General features: G+C 39.7%; 1 protein-coding gene across 6 annotated transcripts in view; it reads left to right on the forward strand.

Annotated features, from left to right (window-relative positions):
• The window catches only part of runx1 (RUNX family transcription factor 1), a 191,867-nt gene that overhangs the window by 143,749 nt on the left and 22,283 nt on the right, over positions 1-25,835 (forward strand). For 4 of the 6 annotated variants that reach the window (XM_067993230.1, XM_067993232.1, XM_067993234.1 and 1 more), the window contains 4 exons: positions 108-352; positions 1,078-1,234; positions 2,380-2,484; positions 21,852-22,073. In XM_067993230.1, coding sequence (XP_067849331.1) covers positions 108-352; positions 1,078-1,234; positions 2,380-2,484; positions 21,852-22,073 — 729 coding nt within the window. The remainder of the gene's footprint in view (positions 1-107; positions 353-1,077; positions 1,235-2,379; positions 2,485-21,851; positions 22,074-25,835) is intronic. The other 2 variants (XM_067993231.1, XM_067993235.1) reach the window with 2 other exon arrangements.

Genomic DNA, 25,835 nt, shown 5'->3' on the forward strand with positions numbered 1-25,835 from the left:
ATTGAGGGAGGGGGAGAGATCCGAACAGACGAAGTTTGTGTTGCTGCCCCGGTGTTATTTTTTTGTTTGAGATTGTTAAGTTTTTGTTGTGATGCGTATCCCTGTAGATACCAACACCAGCCGCCGGTTCACGCCGCCTTCCACCACGCTGACCACGGGGAAGATGAGCGAGTCTCTCCCGCTGGCGCCGCAGGAGAGCGCCCTGAGCAAACTCCGAACAGCCGACCGCAGCATGGTCGACGTTTTAGCCGATCATCCCGGAGAGCTCGTCCGGACGGACAGCCCAAACTTCCTCTGCTCCGTCCTACCGACTCACTGGAGGTGCAACAAGACGCTCCCTATCGCATTTAAGGTAAATCCCGGGTGTCGGCAGCTTCTCCAGTGCACATACTTTAATGGGATTCTCTACTGTCAGAAAACGTGCCTTTAATTGTCGCATTTGAGTCTTCAACGGGCCTTGTAGTCGAATTTAAAGTGCAAGTATTTTGTATAGGTACTGTATATTTTTATAATTATACATCGTGCAGATTATTGGAGGGGAAAAAAATCAATTGACTAAGACTGATGTGAGATGTGGTCTCCGATTGTTCAGGTTCTACAGTCATGATGACCTGAATTTGAGGGATAAGCTGATTCTAAAAACCAGAGATTGCAATTTTTTGAGTAACGGACATTCAGACGAGAATTATATTTTACCCTGGGACCTTTTAGTTTTTCTCGCAAGCTGGATTCTCACCCTTAGACCTGTCCCACAGTCACAGTTTTATACAGAGAATGATGTACAGCAAAGTCTATCGTCATGTAGGTCAATTATTTTAATAGACGGCACAGTATTCCCCACTTTATCATCTGTTTCACACAACAACGGTGTTGTGTGAAACAGATGATAAAGTGGGGAAACTAGTGATTTCTGTAAAGGGTATTTGGAAGAATCAACTTGCCACGGGATCTTTGGGAATAAAGTTGTTTGAGGTTTAGTGGTGCTTTCCTATTTCTGCCGTGTCCCCATCCTCGATCTGGTTGTGCGGTCTTTGTGTGTGCTGCTGTGTCTGACCTGTCTTCTTCTCCCGGGTGCAGGTGGTCGCCCTGGGGGATGTTCCTGACGGGACCCTTGTCACGGTCTTGGCCGGCAATGACGAGAACTACTCGGCCGAGCTGCGCAACGCCACGGCCGTCATGAAAAACCAAGTCGCCCGCTTCAACGATCTGCGATTCGTCGGACGGAGTGGACGAGGTACTCAAAAAAACCACAGAAACTAATCTCGCTGAGACCTTTTCAAAACTTTTCTTTTGCAGATTGTTTCCCCCCTCCCCTTGTTTTTTTTGAACCCTCTTTCAAACTAAACACCCGCACCGAAAGTATCAAGTAGCAAAGCGATCTAGGCTGATAAGTACATTCAAAATATTCTTCCAAATATAGATTACATCAGATTTTGTTGAGTCAAATGAAGCTGCCTATATAATATCTGGGGGCGTTGACTCCCTGCTGCGGGTCCTGGTGCTGTTATTTTTGATTTTTTTTTTGTTTTGGAGGGGGCGCTCAGATCAACACAGCAATGTTTGGAAAAACAAAGTGGCGGTTTTGTCTGCGAGTTTCAGGAGATCCGTTTGCCTTTTGGCACCATCTCTCCCTCCCCCTTGCCCCGCTTGGAGCACTCACAAGTGCCCCGACCTGCCATGGAAACAACTGTACGAACTTAACGCGGCTTCTGCAAATATTTATATCATCTGCATAGATCACACCGTCCCTGTAAGATCAGTGCATAGTATTTTAACAACTGAATTTCAACCCATTGCAAATCTGTTTAAACCACTCAAAATAGCTAGTTATTCAGTACTACATTTTACAACTATATTTAAATGACATCAAAACATTTAACAATTACTCTATATGTTAAAATGTGCTACATTTTTTTAAAAAACATTTCAAAAGGAGTGCAAACACTGTTTACAGTAAGATTCAAGTTATCTTTTAAAATTACATTGGCATCTCTGATGATAAATTCTATGAATTCTAGGCAGTGCGTGCCGTTATTGTATTATGAATTAGGATTCAGTCTTCTAATATCACAGATAATATAGACTGATTGGGCTCTGCTCGTACTAATAGAAAAATATACAATGTAAAGAAACTAAGAATCGAGAACGTGATAACATGCTGTGACAATAAGTCTTAACTCCGAAGTAGTTCAGATATGAGTTGTGGTTATACAATAGTAAATAGTGACCCCGTGGATTGATGTGTTTCCTGTCTAACTACCACATTTTAAAATCAGTTCTTAGCATTGTAAAGGAAAATGTTTTCATTATTTCTTATCTCCCAATCGTCTCCGGAACCTGCTCATTTTTTGTTGTGCCTCCCCCCCCCCCCCGTTGCAGGGAAAAGTTTTACGTTGACCATCACAGTGTTTACAAACCCGCCTCAAGTCGCCACTTACCACAGAGCCATCAAGATCACCGTGGACGGACCCAGGGAGCCCAGAAGTGAGTACTCGACTTGTCATTCATTTCTTTTCCGAACGGACGGGGAAGTTGTCATTCTGCCCTGCACCACATTTCCACCCCATAATCTATAACATTATTAGCCGTATAATATCAATAGCCGAACGCCTTATTTTCTATTTTTGTTTTTGTGCTGGAACCGCTAATCGTTCAAATGTGGCTCCATGCATGCTGCAATTGAACCGGTAATGTAAATACACTCGAAAGAAACCGCTGCTTTGGCGCAGCTGGTGAACTCCAGAAACAGGTGATTTTGTCTTTTTGCAGACAGATAAACTGAATGTTTTGTTAAACGAAATAGCGTCTTGGTTCACACTGATTGTTTTAGAGTGCATAAATGGAGCACGTATAATGGTGGAAGTAAAAATAAATCTTATGTTATACAGATAACGTTCAATTGAATTAATATTACGTTCAACAAACAATAATCCCATTTATACTGAATGTTTTAAATAATTTCCCCATCAAAACAATTAAACGCTTTTCCTGCACAGAGATTTGCAGCATACCGCTGAAGTCTGATGATTGGTACTTTTTTGCATGATTCTATGGCATTGTCTGATTGTCAGTTTAGTAGGTGGCTGCAAGAAAATATTTTTATTCATTACTGAAATGAAACGTTAATGGCATTAATGTTTAAATCACACGTGTAGCAAATACGTTTTAAAATAATATGAACCCCAAACATTTATTAAATCAATTTCAAATGTTAATTAGCATTTAAAACAAATATACGCACATATATCCAAATAAAAGCCAAACACGTTCTATTTAAATAATCAAATATTGATGGTGAATTGTTTGTGGGTATTTAGTTATTTTACGGAAAGAGATCAGACTGGAACTCTGAATATATACTTGGTTACTGGAAGATTTTGTGTTACAAATTGTTACATTCAGAATCTGTTACTGGACTATTTTGAGTGCATTAGTAAGACAGGACCCAGTAATAAAATATTAAGGAAAGTAGACCTGTTAACAACAAGCAGCCTGATGTACGGTTCAATCTAAACACCTTTAGCCTACTTGGGTCAGTTCTGGAGTAAAATGTACTGTATAGGTTAGTCACAAAGAATTAATAATATTGTGTCAAATATTAAACATGGCCAGGAAGTAGTAACAGAAGCTCTTATTAATAACAATCACAAATATCAATATTTTACAAAAATACCAACCATTACTTCAATATGAATAATGTATTGCTTGACAAGGTAGATAAATGTAAATTAATAAATTCTGAATTATTTGCGCACATTTTGTATTCTCCTCACAAAATACTGGTTCTAGTTAATAAAGAAACATGATATATTCAGCTGTTGTGAATCAATAGAAGAGCAGTATATCAAAAAGACCAGCTATTTTCTCTTCCTGGAGTTACCTGATAAAGAGCTAAGATCTATCAGATTCTTCCACAGCTACCATGGAGTAGGTATTACACTACATTGTGAATACAAAAACTTAGTTACACTGATGTGACGGTACAGATCCAGTAAATGCATCAATGACATTAGGTGTAGAATAACAAATTAAACTAAACACATCTTTTCTATTTAAATCATTAAATACTTGTGGGATTTATTTGTGGGTGTTTTTTTTAAGTGAAAAATATGAAACTGAAACTTTTAATGTATAGTTAGATAGTATAGTAGTAATGTATAGTAGATTTTATGCTACTTTACAAAGGTGTTACATTCAAAAGTTGTCACAAGTGACCATTTTGAGGACATTAGTAATAAAATAGTAAGGCAGGTACAGTTATGAGGGACCACACAGCAACAGCCAAACAGCTTTGAGATGATAAGTGTATTTATAAATGCAAGTGTTATTATTTATTATTAGTTTCACTATGTGTCTTTCTACATTCTGCTTTTAAAATGCATATCTGGCACAAATGTAATTGTATTTTTAGTAGTTTTGACCATTGCAATTTTTTTTTAAGCAGTCAATTACTTTATTTTGACGTTTTTAAACCCATCTTTGGCCACACTTACTATACCTAACAAAATTAATCATTACAAAATTGATGTGAGTTGGAATACTTAGGCTATTTTTTGTTTTAAAAAAAGACATACTATTAATTCCGAGTAGATCCTCCCTTTCCCCTTAACTTCATTGTTCGATTCCTTTTCTATTTCTCTCTTTACCATCCCATTACATTTAGTTAGGAGTGTTTAGTCCTGGATATGTAGATGTTTTAAGCTTATTTGTGAGGGATGCAGATCAAATGGGTGATGTTGTTGATTTCAGCAATCAAAAGAATATACTAAAAATTGTTATACCTGTCTCTGGCAGTATCAAAATTAAAAATTAAAATGAATTAATTATCATAATTAGTTATTGTAGTTTTTGATCATTAAAATGTTTTAGTTGAAGTTCCAGTTGCTCTTGTTATTGGTATTTGTTTAGTAAATGATCAATAACTTATTTTCTATACTTAGAATACTCCTCTGAATAGGACTTGTAGATTCTGTTTCACAAAATATAATGGAAATTAATGCTATTGGTCTTTAGTCTTTAATCTAAAAATAATCTCTTTAAGAATAAAAAGCACTCCAACATTATCTGACTATAACATTTTTTTATCTACAGGGAATTACTGAGAATAAATTATGAGGCAATGGAGGTGGGGGGGTTGGTGGTGATGGAATTAGTCTCTTTATTTGTGAATAGCGGAAGATTATCTTTTCACCCATTCATCCAAACCACAAAATTACCTTTGATCTAGTGTTTGGTGAACATCAGAGAAGCCAACAGATTTCAGATAAAGATTCAGCTCACCTCCCAGCCAAACCACAGAACTGAGTCAAAGTCATTTCTATAAACTGCATGGGACTGTGACAGATTCACCAACAAGACGGCTTCAGTTTGTATACCTGATCAGCTAAATTGGCACTTATTAAACAATTACAGAGGAAATTATGATCTGATAATCAATATTATAATCCAGGGTTTGCATCTTGCAATTTGAAAATGTTATCCTTTACTGGATATTTTTAAGGTATATATATTTGTTAAATCCTATAGGAAGATACAGAATCCATATACATTTTCAACCATTTCACTCACTGGGCGATTGTTTTATCCCCAAAATACTTTCAATACAATGAAAACAGAAGTAACAGAAACAGTAGTTAGGGCAATTGACTTGTTATCATTCAGATATGCTCAAAGACTGGCATTTTCACTACCTCTGGGCCTTTTTATGTAAAATTGCAATACTTGGGCAGCGACTTGCGGTTTACAGGTAAGTGTAGAAATCAGCAGAATGTCATATCACGCCAAGTCACTTGCCGTATCAGCAGAACAAGTTGTAATTACCTGGAGGTTTTTGCTATGCCTTGCAGGATCTTAAAGGGCAATTTCATAATGCTGTGATAAAGAATAATACCTGGAACCAGGCAGTCATAGCATCAAGTGTAACTTAAAGCATCTGGATATTTTAGCAGAAGTTGTTACTAAAATTCAGAGTGAGGAAATTAATCAAAAGCAGCATTCAAATAGTCTAAAACATAATGGGATTTTTTTTTAAGAATAGCAATAGTATTTTACTTCTTTTATCTTTTCCCTGAAATTGCTCCCGTTGATCACAGAAACCCATTTCGAACACAAGATACATATTAACTCTGGTCCCATGAATATGGAGAGTTAATGTTAAACTTGTCATGCTGGAATATGTGAGAAGCACCAGAATAACCATTCAGTTTAAAGACAGTTCAACAAATTTTTCATTTCGGTGTTTACATCGTAACATTTGCCAAATTCAACATTAATATTAATACTTGCAACTACCAGAAATGATAATATTTAGCTCTTGATGCCTGCCATTTTATTATATTTTCAGTAATGTGAGATCTAAGCAGTCCACCGATGCTACACAAGCACATGTACAAATTTGAATTGATTTATGGATTAGGTCAGTTTTTGACACTTTTACACAAGACAAAATCTACAATACTGTTTCACTCCCATTGCCATTGTTTGATTTATGGACTCATTAACTCAAACTCTGTAAATTATCTAATGTCCTTCAGTCAAATTTCTATTGGTAGTTTTTTTTAATAATTACACAGCTCTAGAGATACTGTACTGAGATGGTTGCAACTGGGAAAAAATGTTGTACACTGAATACGATATTTGTTTCATGCTATTTGTTTCATTTTTCTTCTTCTTTATTCTTTCTTCCTCCCTTGAAGATATTGACTGCTCACTGCGGTGTGGTTTCTTGGGTGCCATTTAGCCTCAGTAGCTCATCGAAGTGGTAATTTTTCACATGTGAGTCATCATAGTGAGTGTTTGGCAGGGTATTTGTCTATAGCTGAGCTCAATTCTGTCCTCATCCTACACACACGTAAACACACACACACACACACACACACACATCCAACGGAGACCTAGCTGAATTTTCCACCGTAGTCCAGGGAACACTGAGATCAATTGTAGGGCCCAATCACCTTCCTGACTGAGATCAGGTAACTTAGCACAGACTGGAGATTGAACCTAGGACCTTCCTAGGGTTCAGCAATTTACTGGATAAACTTGCTGAACTTTCAGGATTTTCACAAACATGCTATTTCAAGTTTAAATTTCATCCAGCATCATGAATGGATTGTTCATAAATATTTCAAGCAGATGAAGATACAAGGCTACGAGGAGAGAGCAAGGCAGTGGGATTAGTTTAGGTCTGCTGTAGCAAAGAGGCAGCACACACACAATGGGGGTGATTTTAAACCCCAAGAACGGGTGGGTTGAGGGTGGGTGGGAGTTGAAAATAGTTGGTTTTTTGGGTCACAACCTCAAAATTTTCAGACTTTGCATTCCCAGTGGGAAGCCTGTACTTTTAAAGCCAGGTTGCGGTCACGACTCAAAAAACAACTATTTTCAGCTCTCACCCGCCTCCCCCAACCCACCCGTTCTTGGGGTTTAAAATCACCCCCAAAGAGTGGAATGGCCTCCTTCTATGCTGTAAACTTATATGGTTCAGTGTCTTTGCTTGGGTTACTGACAACAGGCAATGCATCAATTAGATAATTTAACTTCATGAACTTTGACTTCTATGAAGTGTTAAGTAAGCAAGATAGTATACATTTGACTCTTGCCTTTTTCTTCCTATGAATGACTTTTTTGGTGATTGGAATCTTATTTATCTCTTTACATTTCAAAAAAATACTTTTATCTCACAAATGTTATGCTTGCTGATCAAACTGTAATAAAAATGTGCAGCTCAAACATTTATATTAAAATGTTGATTTCAAGAAGAAACAGAGAACTATCTTTATGAGGAAGATTTCCTTTCTCCCCCGTGTCTAACAAATCATAATCCTGTTCTTATAAAGGGCTTTGTGACTTAGTTACACAGGGTGCACAGGAAGAATCTACTCTCGATAATTTCTCTAAAAAGTAGGCTGAAGATTACACTGAGCATGTAAATTTGCCTGTAACCAGGACAAGTTCTACTGTGTCACATCAGTTCCTGATGACAAGGTTTCTTGGAGCTATAGGGGTAGAAATTAATCTCGGGCGGTCAGGCAAAAATGGGTGGAGTGTCATCGGCAGCCTGTTATATTGCCCCCATCCCCTGCTGTTATACTCCCCACCTGTTATACTACCGGCCCCCCCCCCCCCCCCCATTATACTCCCCGCTGATACTTTGTTTCATTCACTTCAATAGAGCCGATGTCTGACAGGGCGTATAATGAGCGGCTGATGGGAGACCGCCCATTTTGCGTTACCGCCCAGTAAGTGATAGCAATATATCCTGCATTAAAGCACAAGGACTCGTATCTGTACAAAATTAACTGCATGTTTTTATACTTTAAAGGCTGCATATAAAGTTTTTACCAGATCTTTTAATAACTTTGATATTAAAATCATGTGCAGACCAGTGTGTAGCATGTTAGTGCCCCAATATGCACCAAATGAAGTGTTAAAGGCCTAAGTTCTTGACCAAGACAACTCACATGCAGACACATATACAGTATTCCTAATTCCACAGGAGGGGCAGAACAGAGGGTAGTGGATCCTTTCTTACCGGGGACAGTGATAAATTTGGGGGACAAATCAGCCTCAGCCATTCTAATGCACTTTGGAGGGTTCACATTAAGAGCAATTTGTGGTGGTCTTAGACATATCACAGGATATCCTCTCAGCTATGAAATAGTGCATGTCCCAAAGTAATCTGGGGGAAGGGATGATAGAAAAAATAATTATACATTGAGAAATTAGGATGAAAAATGGATCAAAAAATAAGACACATGTAAAAACAATCTTATACTGGAGAACTAGATTCAGGTTGCTGTGATGTTTCCACTTTAACAATTGAAAATTACTATTTTTACATTCTGAAAATTAATAACATATATTATATATTATTACAATTTATGAAAAATGTTGTACCAGCAATATTGAAACCCTTTCATAGAAACTGTAGGAGCCCTAGTAAAACTGAAGTCAGTGAGGATCGGGGGGAAATTCTCCAGTGGCTGGAGTCATACCTGTCACAAAGGAAGATATTTGTGGTTGTTGGAAGCCAATCATCTCAACCCCAGTATATTGCTCTAAGAGTTCCTCAGGGCAGCATCCTCAGCCCAACTATCGTCTGCTGTTTCATCAATGACCTCCCCTCCATCACAAGATCAGAAGTAGGATTGTTCGCTGGTGATTGCACAGTTTTCAGCTCCATTCACAATTCCTCAGATAATGAAGCAGTCCATGCCAGCATGCAGCAAGACCTGAACAACATCCAGGCTTGGGCTGATAAATGGCAAGTAACATTTGTGCCACACAAGTGCCAGGCAATGACCATCTCCAACAAGAGAGAGGCTAACGAACTCCCCTTGACATTCAATGGCATTACCATGGCCATGTCCCCCACCATCAACACCCTGGGGGTCAACATTGACCAGAATCTCAATTGGATCAGCTACATAAATGCTGTGGCTGCTAGAGCAGATCAGAGGCTGGATGTTCTGCAGCAAGTGACTCACCTCTTGACTCCCCAATGCCTCTCCAGCATCAACAAGGCACAAGTCAGGAGTGTGATGAAATACTCTCCACTTGCCTGGATGGGTGCAGCTGCAATAACTCACAACACTAAAGGGGAAAAAGTAATCCCCTTGATCGGCACTTTATCCTCAAGCCTAAATACCCACCCCTTCCACCACTGACCTACTGTGGCTGCAGTGTGTACTTTTGCTGCAGCAACTCGCCAAAGCTTCTTCGGAAGCATTTACCAAACCCATGACCATCACCACCTAGAAGCACAAAGGCAGCAGGCACATTGGAATGCCATCACTTCCAAGTTTCCCTCCAGGTCTCACACCATCCTGACTTGGGCATAAATTGCCGTTCCTTCCTCATTGCCGGGTCAAAATCCTGGAACTCCCTACCTAACAGCACAGTGGGAGTACCTTCACCACACGGATTGCAGCAGTTCGAGAAGAAGGCCCACCACCATCTTTTCAAGGGCAACTAGGGATGGGCAATAAATGCTGGCCTTGCCAGCGATGCCCACATCCCATGAATGAATAAAAAAAACATTGATGGAGGCGGAAAACTGGCTGTATCGGATTGGCCAACCGTTATACACCCCGTCCAATTCTCCTTCCCATTGAAGTCTAAAAGTCAAAGGGTGCATCTATGGGATTAAGAGAACAAAATGAAGCATGAATTATTATTGGCTCATACTGCAATTACATGCACATTAAAATAATTTCAAGTCTCAAATTTGTAGCTAACTATCTTTTTTAATATAATTTTTGGTTAGCTTTTAGTATTTAGTTCTGCTTTGAGCAGTAGTTGTGTTTTCTGAATTGTGTGGCTGGTGTCATGTCCACTTGCAAGTGAATCGAAACTATTGTCTGAAATCATCTTCAGTAGAGCAGTACAATACATTGGTAACACTTACACAATTAATCATAATAACTAGAAGATTAGAGTTATTTAACACAAGCAGTCATTTGTTAAAAACCATTTTTACTTGATAAGAAGGGGCTATTAGGCAGAAAAATATTACATCACAGAATTTTAGGCAAGTTATGTTCTGCAGAATTGCTGGGCAGTATCTTGAAAACTTGTTTTTCAGCACCGCAAAACCAATACTTTAAAATTGATTGTACTTTAGTGATTACACTTGGATAGCACTGTAAGTGTCATACAGTCTACAGTCCACTCAGATTAGGATGTCGGGGTGGGGGGTATTTTTATCTAGAATCTTTAGCAACGATCAAAGAAGTTGAATTCAAACGAGCTTCTAAAAGGAGAAAGGAGAGCACACTAATCCACTTCCCCCATGTTGTCCCTCCCTACTTCCTTACTTATTGGCTCATCATCAGTGTGAAACATTTCTGAATTTCCTTATAGAGTATCTGGCAGTTGAACTATCTGGAAGGATTACTTTCTCTCCACATAATTCACTATTGCGTATCACAGACCAGGATGGTTTAATGCTCAACAAACTAAGTAATAAACATTGATTGTTTTCGGTCCTCCATGTACTTCTAGGCTAAGCTTGCAATTTTGCATAAAAGCATAATTGCAAACTACAATATGTGATCATTAAAAGGTACCCTGACCAAAATGAGTAGTTTCACCAACTCTTAAAACAGCCAGTCATAGCTTCACTCCATACTTTTCCCACTCTTGTATCATGCAGTTCACATCTTTATCGCGTTTAATATAAAGCCACACCTTTTGAACCTTACTGCTAAGTTTTCATAACCCGAAACATTTTTCCCTCAAAAGTTATCTGATTCTTTTTTGCAATTCTTTTAGAAATGACAAATAACTGGGAAAAAAATTGGATTTGGATTTAGGACCCAATCTGTGATTATAACTACAACGACATTGACATATTAGTGTCTGGTACATTGCATTCTGCCTGGAAAGCAGTACACTATGTGTATATCACTTGACGGATCCAGTCAACATTAGTTAAATGTACGACCATATTTATAGTGTCAGGGGTATTATTCACTTCTGTACAAGCTGTCAGGCACATCACTGCCAAAAAAGCATCAATGAATGAAATAATATTAGGCAGCTTGTTTCAGTGAGCTCTGCATGAACAATACTATTGGTCATCATAAGTGACAGAAAATAGCCTTCTCTTTTAATTAAGGTTTGATTGATTCTGATTACATTTTTTAAAAAAGCAATTTACCAGGAGGCTTTGCCTCTACCTTATTGAGTTGAAAATCCGAGAAGACTTTCCACACAGTATTAATGATGACCCAGTTTACTTATGCACAAATAGATAATATAAGCCTAGAAACTACTGTTTGTGATATCGGCACACGAATGTTTAACACATTTCTCTGTCCACCGTAAAACCATTTGAAATAAACAAGGTCTCTGTTGAAATAGTGGACAAAGTAATAGCATACATTAAACACAATGAAATTACGATATAGCCTGGAATTTACTGTTGCTGATATTGGCTAATGAAACACTCTTTTGCCATTCTCGCGGAGTCATTCATCTATTTAAAATAAATGGGTTAACGCTTGCATTAAAATAGTGAACCGAGAAACGTCTTACAGACGTTGTCTGCCACTAACAGCAAGAGTGATTTGTAGCTTTGTAAGTATAGAGTAGAAATTACTATTTTCCATCTTAGCAAATGTCTTAAATGTTTGTTTGCTAATATCACAAACAGTAATTTCTAGGGTCAAGAGGTTTATACAGTATTTTTGTTGTGTGCTAATGTAGTTCAATGCACAACAGTTTGAAAAAGGTCATGGTCTGAGAAAACACTAATAGCTGCTTGTAATATTTCGTACCAAGGACAGAATACTGTATTACTGCTTGACTGTTTGGCATTAACACATCGAACGCTGTTTATGAAAGAAAAGGTTCTATTTAGAGGTTCTGCCTTGTGACTGTAATGCAACTCTTTTAAAAGTAAGCACGCTACTCAAGATTTAGAGCTCATTATTAGTTAGTCAGACTCATTTTTAGTGTTGTTGTTCTCTGGCTTGACCACCCTTGTGTGATGGGAGAGTAATTCTGATCATGTTTTAATATATATTCAGATTGTTTGTGTTTGTATTTGTGTATATATGTGAGTGTGTGTGTGTGTGTGTGTGTGTGTGTGTGGAGTGGCAGTATGTGGGCATATCAATATAGATAAGTGTGAGGTGGTACATTGTGGTAGGAAGAATAAGGAGGCCACATGTTCCTTGGAAAATAAGAGTCTAAATGGGGAGTAGAGGGATCTGGGGATACAGATACACAAATCACTAAAAGTAGCGATGCAGGTTAATAAGGCCTTAAAGAAAAGCAAACCAAGTACTGGGGTTCATTTCTAGAGGGATAGAATTGAAAAGCAGAGAAGTTATGTTTAACTTACTTAGAACCTTGGTTAGACCACACTTGTAGTACTGTGAAGAGTTCTGGTCTCCATATTATAGAAAGGATATAGATACAGTGGAAAAGGTGCAAAAAAGATTTACTATAATGATACCAGAACTGAGAGGTTATACCTATCAGGAAAGATTGAACAGGCTAGGGCTCTTTTCTCTAGAAAAGAGAAGACTGAGGGGTGACCTGATAGAGGTCTTTAAAATTCTGCAAGGGTTTGATAGGGTAGACATAGAGAAGATGTTTCCACTTGCAAGGGAGACCAGAACTAGGGGCCATAAACATAAGATGGTCACTAATAAATCCAATGGGGAATTCAGGAGAAACTCCTTTACCCAGAGAGTGGTTGGAATGTAGAACTCGCTACCACAAGGAGTAGTTGAGGCGATTAACATAGAAGCATTTAAGGGGAATCTAGATAAACACATGAGGGAGAAAGGAATAGAAGGATCAGCTGATAGGGTGAGATGAAGTAGGGAGGGAGGAGGCCCGTGTGGAGCATAAATACCGGCGTGGACATGTTGGACTGATTGGCCTATTTCTGTGCTGTACATTCTATGTAATCTATGTATGTAATATGTGTGTGTGTGGCATGGCAGTATGTGTGGGCAGTTGTGTATGTATGTGTGTGGGGCATAACTGAGTGTGTGGGCAGATGTGTGTGTGTGGTGTGGCAGTATGCGTGGGCAGAAGTCTGTATTGGAGTATGTATGTGTGTGCGTGAGGAATGGCTGTATGTGTGGGCAGATATGTGTGTGCGTGGGGCATGGCTGTATGTGTGGGCAGATATGTGTGTGTATGTGTGGCGTGGCTGTATGTGTGGGCAGATATGTGTGTGTATGTGTGGCGTGGCTGTATGTGTGGGCAGATATGTGTGTGTTTGTGTGGCGTGGCTGTATGTGTGGGCAGATATGTGTGTGTTTGTGTGGCGTGGCTGTATGTGTGGGCAGATATGTGTGTGTTTGTGTGGCGTGGCTGTATGTGTGGGCAGATATGTGTGTGTTTGTGTGGCGTGGCTGTATGTGTGGGCAGATATGTGTGTGTTTGTGTGGCGTGGCTGTATGTGTGGGCAGATATGTGTGTGTATGTGTGGCGTGGCTGTATGTGTGGGCAGATGAGTGGCTGTGTGTGGTGTGTGGGTGTTTACGAAAGCAGAAAGGGTGAACAAACATGACAAGTAATGTTTGGTTCTCACAAACTTTAAAAAAAACTTGCGCAGTTCTCACAAGGTTAATGTTGAGATTTATGCAGCAACATAACTTCATCTGGATCTAGTTGCAAAGCCAACTGGAGCCCATTCAAGCAATATGATACATTCTTACTAAATTGATGAGGATCATTATCCTTTAGTAATTTACATATATTTTCTTCTCTATCCTGCAAAAGATCACTACTGGAATAATGGCTACGTTTTTCCTCTCAAAAGCCACCCTCATTACGTTGGTCATATCTACACAAATGCCTTGAACTGAGAATTTGAAGAAAAAGGTCTTCATTATGTGCACAGCTTGCGTGACATAAGTATGTTTGTGTTTAAACTGGTTGTTGTGCTCCAAAGACCTGTTAGCATTAACAACAGTTTACATATGTCCCAGGCAGTAAACTATCCTATCCTTTCTTTGGAGTTGTCTGAGCAGCTGCTATAGACTTATTCTGCAGTTATACCACAGGATTGAGAGCTATGCCTGCTTTTAAAGTGGGCAGTACTGAGTTATACCACCAGCTCTGCACTGCTGTCCAGTCAGGGGAAAGTAGAGCTCTTTGCCTGCATACATCAACGCGTACACAGAGCACTGCTAACCGGCTAACAACACTGTTGAAAATTTTAACGTTTGAAAAGTGCCAGCAGGACAGTTGGTTCTGTTCTAGCATTGGCAATGCAAAGGTGGACTGCCTGGGAACCTTTTAAACTCTAGTTTTATCCTTGAAATGCTGGCTTTGCACCAGTTGCAGCGACGCTACAGCTGGTGTGAAGTCTAAGTTTTGTGAGACTGCTTCCTCGAGGTGGTCTTAGAACTGAAGTTAAATCCTGAACTGACACAAGTTTGGCTACAGCAAGTTATGCTGCTCATTCATGTTGACGCACAGCCAACATCACTTTACAGCAATGCAGAACATTCAGCATGAATGCCCTACCAAGATTTGATGATTGTATTTTAGATCTCAATAATCACTAAAAATTACTCGGATAATGGTCGAACACTGTAATTGTGCGCCAGGGGGCCGAGAAGTTTTAGACTTCAGGCTATTATTAATCTTTTGAGCAAATCATTCACAGTTTTGCAGTTGCAAGTATAAAAATCCAAGCTCTTTGGATTTCTTTATGCTTTGGGAATTTTCAGGGATTGTCCTATTTTTTTCTGGTTTTCTCCTGAAGATGCCGAATCATTCTGGGGTATAATTCTATAGGAGCGAACAAGCCTCTGGTACCTCACCTAAGTGGCCATCCCTCTTGTGAGTAGCAGCAGGCTATTCAACTACCCGAGGTATCACAGTCAAACCCAGTCCTATCTTTATCCAACATGTACAAACACACACATTCTATTAGGGGATAGCAATCAGAAGCAGAAACCATGGTTGATTCTTTTCCCCTCTCTAGTGCAGTTGTCCTGATACTTGCGCATATATCCTAGGCTGATACTTTAATGCAGTACTGAGGGATTGCTGTATTGTCCGAGGTGCCGTGTTTCAGATGAGACATTAAAGCAGGGAGCCGTATGCCTATTGAATAGACTCAAAAAGATGTCACGGCATTATTCGAAGAAGATTGAGAAGTTCTCCTGGTAATTTGGACAATGTTCCTACCTGAACCAACACCACCAAAAAACAAATTAACTGTTCATTCTTTCATTTGCTGTCTATTATTGAGAGGAAGCTAATGAGTTAAATGAGCTGCAAACTGCTTAATGTAGAAGCAGGAACTTGTTAAATGACATAAAAGATCATCTCAGTGATGCAACGAAAGGACATTAGAAAAACAAGATTGAGCAAATAACTAAGATGATGAAAAACACAGGAAAGACACCCAGTATGAAATGAAAACAGGATATGGTGAAATCGCATGGTAGATCCACCAGTCCTAAAAAGGGAAAAACAGCTCAATGCCCCAAGCACAGAATCCCCTGCCAGAGCTGGGTTCTGACAAAGGATCCACACCCAAAGGATCAACCTACCTCCACCCCCCGGACACTAATGGACCCACTCCACATCCACTTTGCCAAATCCCTTTGTCTGCCCACAAATGTGGCCCAGACTATCCTAAGTCTCACACTTTACCTCCTCATCCCATTCTCATTCTGACTTTTCTATCTTTGGCCAGCCAAGCTCAATGCAAGCTTCGGAAACGGTATTTTATCTTTATTCTGGGCACTTTGCAAATATCTCATCTTGTGGATAGTCTGAAAATATATAAAACTGTTGGCCTTTATTGTTGTAACTCCCTCTGGTGGCCTCTTGTATATTCCCACTCCCCCGCGTGAGACTAACTGGATTGCTGTTGCATAGAGCTGGTGCGGACTCGATGGGCCGAATGGCCTCCTTCCGTGCTGTAACCTTTCTATGATTCTTCTATGATTCTAATTTGACGTCAACCAAAAATCTTAAAAGTAAAGAGTTAAATTTGCAATGTGCAACATCTGTAACACATTGGTTAAAGTCTTTGTGTTATTTTAAATACGTTAAAGGCTTTATTAAAATAGCGAACAGAGGAATTTCACACTTAATACACAGATGTAGGCTCAGCAAAGCGAATTACCTTTTATAATCATTGCTGCAACAATCGGAATGACCTGTCACAATACCATCTCCTTAGCAATCACGCTGGCCTCACTGAAGATCATTTTAGAGGTTACATCACATGCAACCTGTGGATACGTAAACAACTATTTAAGGGCTAATTTTCTGCTCTTGCGTTCCCAACATTGAGTAGCACAAGCTGAGAGTGCATATTAAAATATTAGGCACAGAGGAGCGCCTCTCTGTTTTGCAGTCCACCCAATTTTCTGTCCATTAATTGAAATGGACTGTGTAATGGGAACGCTATCTTCCATGCCCAGTATTCTGATACAGGCTCCTCACATGCACTGCTCTACGCCAAGTGCGCAAAAGTGGATAAATTACCCTCTACTACCAAAAGGGTCATTATATCAATTCAAGCTTGTTTCTTCACTTGGTACCCAAAAGAGCTCAAAGAACAAAGTGATGAAAGGCAAGTCTTAAATATTTTAACTAAGGAAAGGGAACTTTCCTACTTACATACATTTAGGAAAAGCTGAAGCTAGTCTTGAACACAGCAAATATTTGCTGTCATGTTCCAGTTTGTCTCTGATTGCCAAATACCAATGCAGCCATTTCCTGTTGCTATATGTGCAGATCCTTTTATAAGTCACTACATACATATCATATAAAACTGGTAAGTGACTTCTTTGCATAGTGTTGAGACTTGCATGCATCACTGCTCAAATCCAGTGATGGATATAGGCCAGAGTAAAGACCTTTGCACATTGGGGTGAAAATATACTGGATATTTCTGCAAAAAGCCACTAACTCCATGACATTCACAATGATCAGCAAATAAAAACTATCTGCAAAAGTAGAAGGGCTGCAACAGTTGTTTTATATACCAGTTGTTAATTCTGAAAATGAACTGCATTCTTATCCATGTACCGTGCAGTTGTTAATGAATCTCTGATAACAGTAGCTGTTGTCTCATGGAGTTTTATGAATTGCTCACATGTGCTGTTTTTCCCCTCACTATAATGTGAGGAGAGAGTAACTTTGCACAATTTAAACTGTTTGTAAACTAATTTGAAAGAGGTTCAAGCTCAAAGCCAGGCTAGAAACTAGGGCCAATCTGAAATTGGTTTGCCCGATTGCACAGGCCCTGCTGCATTTTGCCCATTTTGAGCTCACGTTGTGATCTTTGATGGTGAAATTCGAGCTTTGCTTTCCCTGGAAAAGTGCTTTTCCCACAGAGAAAGCCCATGAAAATGAGTAACAGAAATAGGAAGTTGGACTTACACCAGCCCACTGTGAGACCTGCTTCTGTATCTCTGTCTCTCTCTATCCCTCTCACACCCACAATCATTTTTCTTTTGTTTTCATTTCTCCATTTATTCTCTTCATATATTCTTCAGCTCCTTATTTCTAGCTTGTTATTCTTCACTTTCTCTTTAATTTTCCTCCTTGTTTCTTTCATTCCCATCACATGTTTTTTCTATTTTGCATTCTTTCTTGTATTTTCTTTTTCTTCCTTTTCTTTCTCGTACTTTGTTGTGCTTTCTTTCCATGACCCTTTTTCCCCAGCCGTTATATTTTCTCATTATTTGTCCATCTTTACTTCCCTGCTATTTTTCTCTTTCTCCATCATCGCTGTTTCTTTTTTTCTAATCTGTTTCTGTTTTTCACTATCTACACCCACTCCTGGCTGCATCATCATTCACTATCTTTGGGCTCCACCCTTCAATCTCTAGGTGTTGGGTAGCTCACCAACATGGCCAGTCTTGTCACAGTGAGAGGTTCTACTTGTCCCAGCATTACAACAGAATTTCACATGGATGTTAAACTTTGTAACTGCATCAGAAAAGAATGAGGAGGTCAAATTGCTATTGAAATAGTCATTTTTACCAGCAGCAATGATGTAAGATTTGAGATCTGCCGTCTATATAACATGTAAGCCATTGGTTTATAACTGTTGCAGACAGATGTAGTACAGAGTTAGAGATTTCACCAGCTTGGGCCTCACTTTGGAAAAAAAATCACACAGATCATTTACAGTAGTAATATAAGATTAGGGAGAGATCTGTAGAGCCTCACAGCGTTGGGGAATTTTGTTATATTGAGCTGAGGCGTTCTGGAGAGAGGACTGTGCTCTTGCGCTCAATGATCTGCATGAAATTGAAAAGTTCTTTGAAAAATGTTAACATCAATTCAAGGGTGAGTGTCTGCAGAGTGAGAGAAAACTCATAGTAGAATTTTATTCAGCAAAAAAAAAAATTCCTAGGTTGACTGAGGGAACTGAAAAATGTTTATTTATTAAAATCTGAGGTTTATTTAGGCTGACAGAGCAAACTAAGGTGATCTCAGTTCCCTAAAAAAATTCAGACTGGTACGAGATAGCTTCTCGGGGAGGATCTCACACCATTGAGTTTAGTGCGCTCAGGAGTCAGATTAGGGTCTGATTGTACTGCCAGTTTGTACATCACATGTGCTTAAAACACAATCCCATCATTGCAAAAGTAACAGTATTGTTGGATCCTTGGATGCTAATGATGCAAGTGAAGTACTTGGGCTCTCTTCCTACTGATATCCCATCAGATGTACATTTTGCTACAGTAGGCAGCACTGTTTCACCTCAGGCCAGACTGGTTCCTCAAAATCTGAGTTCTAGCTGCAAGAAAAGCTTCTCTGTTCAGGATTGTGAGCTGGTGGACTGAGACATAAATTTTGGTGACTCATCACACCTCATGAAAGGACAGGCCTTGCACTAGGTAATTATCTCAGTTGGCTTTAGCAAATAGCTTCTGTGAATGAGTGATGCAGGGACTTCCAGTTTTTGCTTGCAGTTTCTACATGCAAGCACGCCCACACATGCGCATACACAGCCAAGCATTTTTATGTTTTAAGGTGCCACCCTTCCTACTGTTTCCACACTTCCTCCTTTGTTTAGGAGAGGAGGATGAGCTGTCGGCCATGTGCTTCTCCATGGTCATCATTATCTGCTGTTGACCAAAAAAAGGAGGACTTCTCAATGGCCTGTGAATGATGCTCATCAGTCACAAAGTGCACAGTCTAACTACAAAGTGAGGAAACATACCCTGGTGTGGGTGGTTGAGTTTGAACATCAGTTGAGTTTGGAATTTCAACTTATGTGACTCTGGTGCGCAGTTCAGCCCGCTACAAGTAGAAACATCATGTTTTTCCTTTCATATTTGTCATCACCATTAGAAATAAAGATGTAGAGTAAGGCACATTGCAAGGAGAAGCTGGAGTGAACACAGGGAGCTGCCATTTTAACAGAAGTTATCTGACAGTTAACAAATTGAGAGAAAGGCACTTCAAAAATATTTGACCCAGTGGATAAATCTGCCACCAAGTATGGCACTGAGCCTCCAAGACCAGGAAGGACTCCAGTTTGATCCCTGAATTGTACTGAATTAGCTGATCTCAGCCCAAGGCAGTGATAGCGACATCAAAATCAGCCTCAGTGACCTTGAGTTAGGTAAAAGAAAAAAAAATCAGCCAGGGTTCCTGCTCCATAATACTACCCAGTTAAATTCTGAAGAAAATACGTGTGTGTGGAAGTGTACTGATAAGGCTGCCAAGATCCATGGAAGCATGTCCATCTGTGGATATCATTAGCCCATGCCTTCAGGAGAGGGAAGGAAGAATGTATCAAATAAATAAGCAGGGAAAGAGGTGTTATCATAAAAACAGTATAAGCAACATGTAGACTTTATCATGAAGCAGGGAAGCAATAGTCTATTTCTATAACATTACTAGCATGGATCTCCTGTGGCATTATCCTAGTGAGCTAGAAGATGCGATGTTTTATAAGGAGAGGAGAATTATACCATTCAATGCACGGCATATTATTCTGCTGCTAAGGTGAACCTATGTCCCTTTAAAGCTACAATGTCTCATTTACGTTAAGTAAACACTGGTTAGTTGGTATTCAGGCTAGTGATGAGAATCCTGACTTGTTTTTGGGAAGGTCAATTAAAAGGCAGCAGATATTGTGGCTCTGATAGTCTCTGTTCCTGAAGACCTATTCTGCACAATCCAATTGACTGCCTATGCTTCTTTATACTTTTTTTGAAATGTTAACACAGAAATTTGCATTAGACGGTGTGTGACGTCTGAAATATGGTGGACAGGAAGTGCAGGCTAGACGTATTGAGCTAGATTTCCCCTTCTCATTTGACTGGCCTCCCTAGCATAACTTGGCGAGCAGAGGCAAAAACTTCTTTCAAAGCCACTCCACCATCACCCCACTTACCTCACTACTTCAGGGATTTCCCCGGTATGTAGAGGAGACTATTAGAATGATATGTAAGTGACAGAAATAAGTCATCGGATGCATTTTCCATCCTTTGCACTGTAACAATGCTGGGCATAAGGGATGCCTATTTGGCTATGGGTGGTGCAAAGGCTCCAAAAGGCCTATGCAATTGATCAGTTTGTTTCCAAATTACAACAGGCAACACATACTGTAGCAGGCCTGCCATAGCCAATCTCCAACACCTCCCCATCCCCATCTGTCCGTCCCACCTCCGTCCCCTCCACCCAAGGTGGACTCTCTTGCTTCTGCTGGAAAAGCAGACCAGCAGAAGTCATTCACCACAAGGATGCACCTGGATTCAGCAGTAGCAGAAAATCCAGTTTTTATAATATTAATATAGAAAGATAAGGATGTCTGACAAACTTATACGTCACTCATTTCTGAATCTGGATCCTCCCCGGACTGTAAGTTGGACCAAGCCAGACTAAATACCTGAACGGAGATTGTTTTTTTCACTCATTCCTTTTTTGGAGGTTGTCCAGAAGAACACCTGAATTCTGGCACCTGTGTAAACTGTCTGGATTATGAATCAGTGCATTCCCCTTTTCATCTCATGACACTATCCTGTCTTCTTGACTTTAGGCAACAACAAAAGAAAATGGGAGTTGCAGCAAGGTGGTTTATGATCTAGCTTTTGCCACACATCTTGATATGGAAATTAGGTTTCATGGGTTTTTTTTAAGTTTTAAAAGAGCCAGGCAGATATTTAGTGCAATGTTTGCCAACTGAGGCAAAAGAAAATCAAAAAATCATAAAATAAATGAGACAAATTCACAGGAGGTGTAAAAACATCCTTTCTTGTGAGTGTCGAGAGAATCAAAGAAAGCTACAGAGTGAAAAGAAAAATGGAACTAATTTTTCAGCAAAATTTCTGTTTGAAGTTCTAATCCTGCAGCACAAATGATCGAGACGTTATTTTCCTTTTCCTTTAAAGTAAGACCGAATGTTTTCCTGTGTCCTGCAGGACATAGACAGAAGTTGGAAGAGCAGAGTAAGAGTGCCGGCCTGGCCTTCTCAGAACGGCTCAGTGAATTAGAGCAGCTACGTCGCTCGGCCATGAGGCTCAGCCCTCATCACCCCACTACCGCTCCCAACCCGCGGCCCTCACTGAATCCCACAACCGTCTTTAACCCTCAGGCACAGAGCCAAATGCAAGGTAGGTACACAAGAGCTACGTAGAATGAGGCACGGGTAGTCTAGATTCTCTGATAATTTTTTTGAAGTTACAGCGATGTGTCTTAAGTACTATGTTGAACTATCTTTTTTAAGTAGCTTTTCAATCTGTTGTAATATCTGCAGCTTTTGTGACGCATCTAGTCTATTGTATCTCATGAAAGGTAGAAATTACTGTCAATGATTTTATCACACAAGTACTTAGAATGCTTGCAGCAAATTCTTCTCTCCGCTATTTTAACAGAGGCGTTAACCCTTAAAATAGCAGAGGAGTGCATTAAATATCGCTAAAGCAACATTGTCAGCAGTAATTTCTATCCTCTAGTCTCGATTACTCTTCTCTATCATGATATTCCAATGTGATCTGTCACAAGATGTTTGCCTCTACGCTGTTGTTTTTGGTGTCATGGTGTGCGATGAATGAGCTGTGACATTTACATCAAGTGGGCAAAACAAATCTTGCACCAGTGTGTAATTTGCATTCTCAGATGCACAAATCTTAAAAATCTGCATGAACGTTCTGCATTCAAACTAGAGAGTAGAAATTATTGTGGGCAACGAACACTTAGTGCACTCTTATCAAATTCCTCTCCCCACTATTTTAATTGAGTAATTAACACATTAAAATACCAGAGAGAAGAATTTATCACAAACATTTATAGACCATTATCACCAACGATCGTTAAGTGTCAGCCGTGGCTCAGTGGGTAGCAGTCTCGCCTCTGAGTTCTCCCCAGTGTCCTGGCCGGCATTTATCCCTCAACCCAACACCTAAAACAGATTATCTGGTCGTAATCACATTGCTGTCTGTGGGAGCTTGCTGTGCGCAAATTGCCTGCCGCCTTTCCTACATTACAACAGTGACTACACTTCAAAAGTACTTGATTGGCGTAAAGTGCTTTGGGACGTCCTGAGGTCGTAAAAGGCACTATGTAAATGCAAGTTCTTTCTTTACCCGTAGATTTTTTTCTGGCATATTTTAGAATAACCAAGCAGATAGTTATCCCAGTATCAGCATCAGACTCTCTCAGATGTGATATAGAGTAAAGCTCCCTCTTCTTGTCCCAACAATGTACCTCAGCTCCAACCTCTGACGAGCATCCCCTACTGCATCAGTGTGATATTTGCTATTCCCCACACCAGCCATCTTCCAAATGAGATTGATAATTATAAGGGCATGTTTGTAGCAGTCCTGTGCTGTGAGCACATGCCCACCAGAAGCTGGATTGAGACTGCATCAACAAAATGTCACAGCAGATTTGACAGTGTAAAGAAACATAGTCTGGGAACTTCCTCTGCTGGCATTACTCGATCAAAGGTGTGGTGGATGTGCGTAAACGAGGTTTCTGATGCACTTCCAGCAAAATAGCATCAGTGGAGCAGAGGCAGCTCTGAGCAATTTCCCAGCCACAGTATGTTGTTGACTGGCGGGAACCAGAATTCTTTTAATGAAGTGTCTTTAAATGATGCATGGCTCGGAGTTCTACTGAGCCTCAGGTTTTAATAGCATTCCAACACGCTCCCTTAAATGCCATTATATATTCATACTGATGCATTAGTATTAGTAGCTGTGGTATAGGTGTTGCTGGCTGTCAGCTAATAGGTGTAATCCCAATATCAATGCAAATCCTCATTTATGCCTTGAGCAGGTACTGAATACAGCTTCTTGTAGCACAAAAGAGCTATTTCTTTATTTAAGTTCAATGCAGATATATTAAGAAATAAGTTTAAAAACTACACAAAAGGTAATTGAATTGCAGGTCAATGGTAAATGTGGTTTTGCTGCTGTATTCAAATCTCAGTAGAAAACATTCAATCCTATCTGTAGGAAATTGAATATTCCAATTGGCTCCAGTCTATCCTTTCGCATTTGACTGAGGGTTGACCGCGGCAAATTTGGGGGACACCCTCATGAGACAGACTTGTACTGTGTCATTACTAATCAGAGATGAAACCCCTGTCATTTTCAAATAAAAATATAGGCACAGCTTCTTCAGCTTATTCATTCCTTGCATCATATCAAAGGTATGATTGAACAGCAGTAACATGATTGCACAAGTCCTGTAGTGGAGAGCTGAGGATCAGCTGGCAGATTGAAGGATTCTGTTCCACAACCTGTACTCACTTTAGCACACACAGTGATATATGACTGCTTATCTATCAGATTGCCTGTCCAACATCCAGTCTTCTGTAGATATATATAATATATATATATCATATCATATATGTCATTCATTCTTTAACATAAGAATATACATCTATGTAGAAAAGATGAAATCGTGGCAGTATGGTGTTAATAGCTTTGTAATCTATATTCAATATAATCTATATATTCATACTGATGCATTAGTATTAGTAGCTGTGGTATAAATTGTTCTCCACCTGAGCTTTTTTCCACTGAAAACCATATATTATCAATATATAACCAAACCATTGTTTTTATTATTCTGATAAAGCTGGACAAAACTTACATGCAAAGAAAAGTCTCTTTGATTGATACATGCTCAGACAAGTGAACCCTGCACTAAATGCCAGCCCTCTGTTGCAGTTAATCCGTTGAAGCTAAAGCACCTGCTCATTCAATAATCCACCAAACAAGTTGTTACCTGGTTGTGGCACCAATTGTCCACCACATCATACAAGCTGGCAGATGAAAGGTCGCCTTTGTCTGAAAATCACATAGACAAACACTTTCTTTTCATGATATTTATGGGATTTAACTTGATACCTCGTTTTAATGGACAAAATTGGGCATTTTCCTATGAAGCCTTGTGCCACATTACAGGGGCTGAGTTCAATATTTCTTCTGTTTACCCCCATTTCCATTCAGTGGTTCAAGTGTGTCCATGACCAGGATGACTCAAGTACAGTCCTTTTTTTCTAAATCTGACCGCTATCCCAATTCCAAAAGTGCTATATTCACAGGAATTGCACATGTTTTCAGTCATTTTTGTGTCATTTGGGTCCCGATTTTATCACGGGGCGGGATCAGTCCGTGCAAGAAGCCTGGGCGAGCAACAAGTTCGCATGCCGAGGCCTGGAGAGTGTGGGTTAAGTCCCCCACTCCATTTTAACTGCCCGCCTCACGCCCCCCCCCCCCCCCCAACCACCAGGTTTCCGCCAGGCGAGGGTAGTTAAGATCGGAGCCTTGGTTTTGCTTCCACAGTTAATGTGACAGATGTATATTCTCTATCGGCGGATCTTGACTGTGACAAGCATTTGTTGTTCAGTTCTCTGCCTTTGTTAGTACAAAGATGTTGAAAACTCCAGAATGTGTTCATATTTTAGGATCTGGTGATTATTGTTGAGAAATCTTTCAACAATACAAAAACCAGTCAATGACACATCAGATCTAAATGAACTATAACTTATGTGTCTGTGTGTGTGTATATATATCCATACATACATATCTGTATATGCATGTGTATGGCAGCATCTTCAGAAAATGCATTCTGAACAATTGTCTTCAATAAGAGAATAGTTGAAAATCTTATTAATACTGTTTATTATCTTTGCTACCTCAATGACCTCAGCCACCTCCTTTGATGGCTGAAGAGTGCATGTGACCCTAGACGATCAGCGTCGGTAACCTATGTGACTGAGGAGGGCAGCACAGCCGAGCCTGATCGTGCCCTCAAACAACACCCACCCAGTGGTTGAAATTGAGATTGGAGCTCTTAAGTTTCTTTCTCAGTAGCTAAAGATTAGAAACCCCTCTGAACATGCTCAGTGGATATGTAAAGCA

Source organism: Heptranchias perlo, chromosome 11 (genome assembly GCF_035084215.1).
Source record: "Heptranchias perlo isolate sHepPer1 chromosome 11, sHepPer1.hap1, whole genome shotgun sequence".
NCBI classification, from domain to species: domain Eukaryota; kingdom Metazoa; phylum Chordata; class Chondrichthyes; order Hexanchiformes; family Hexanchidae; genus Heptranchias; species Heptranchias perlo.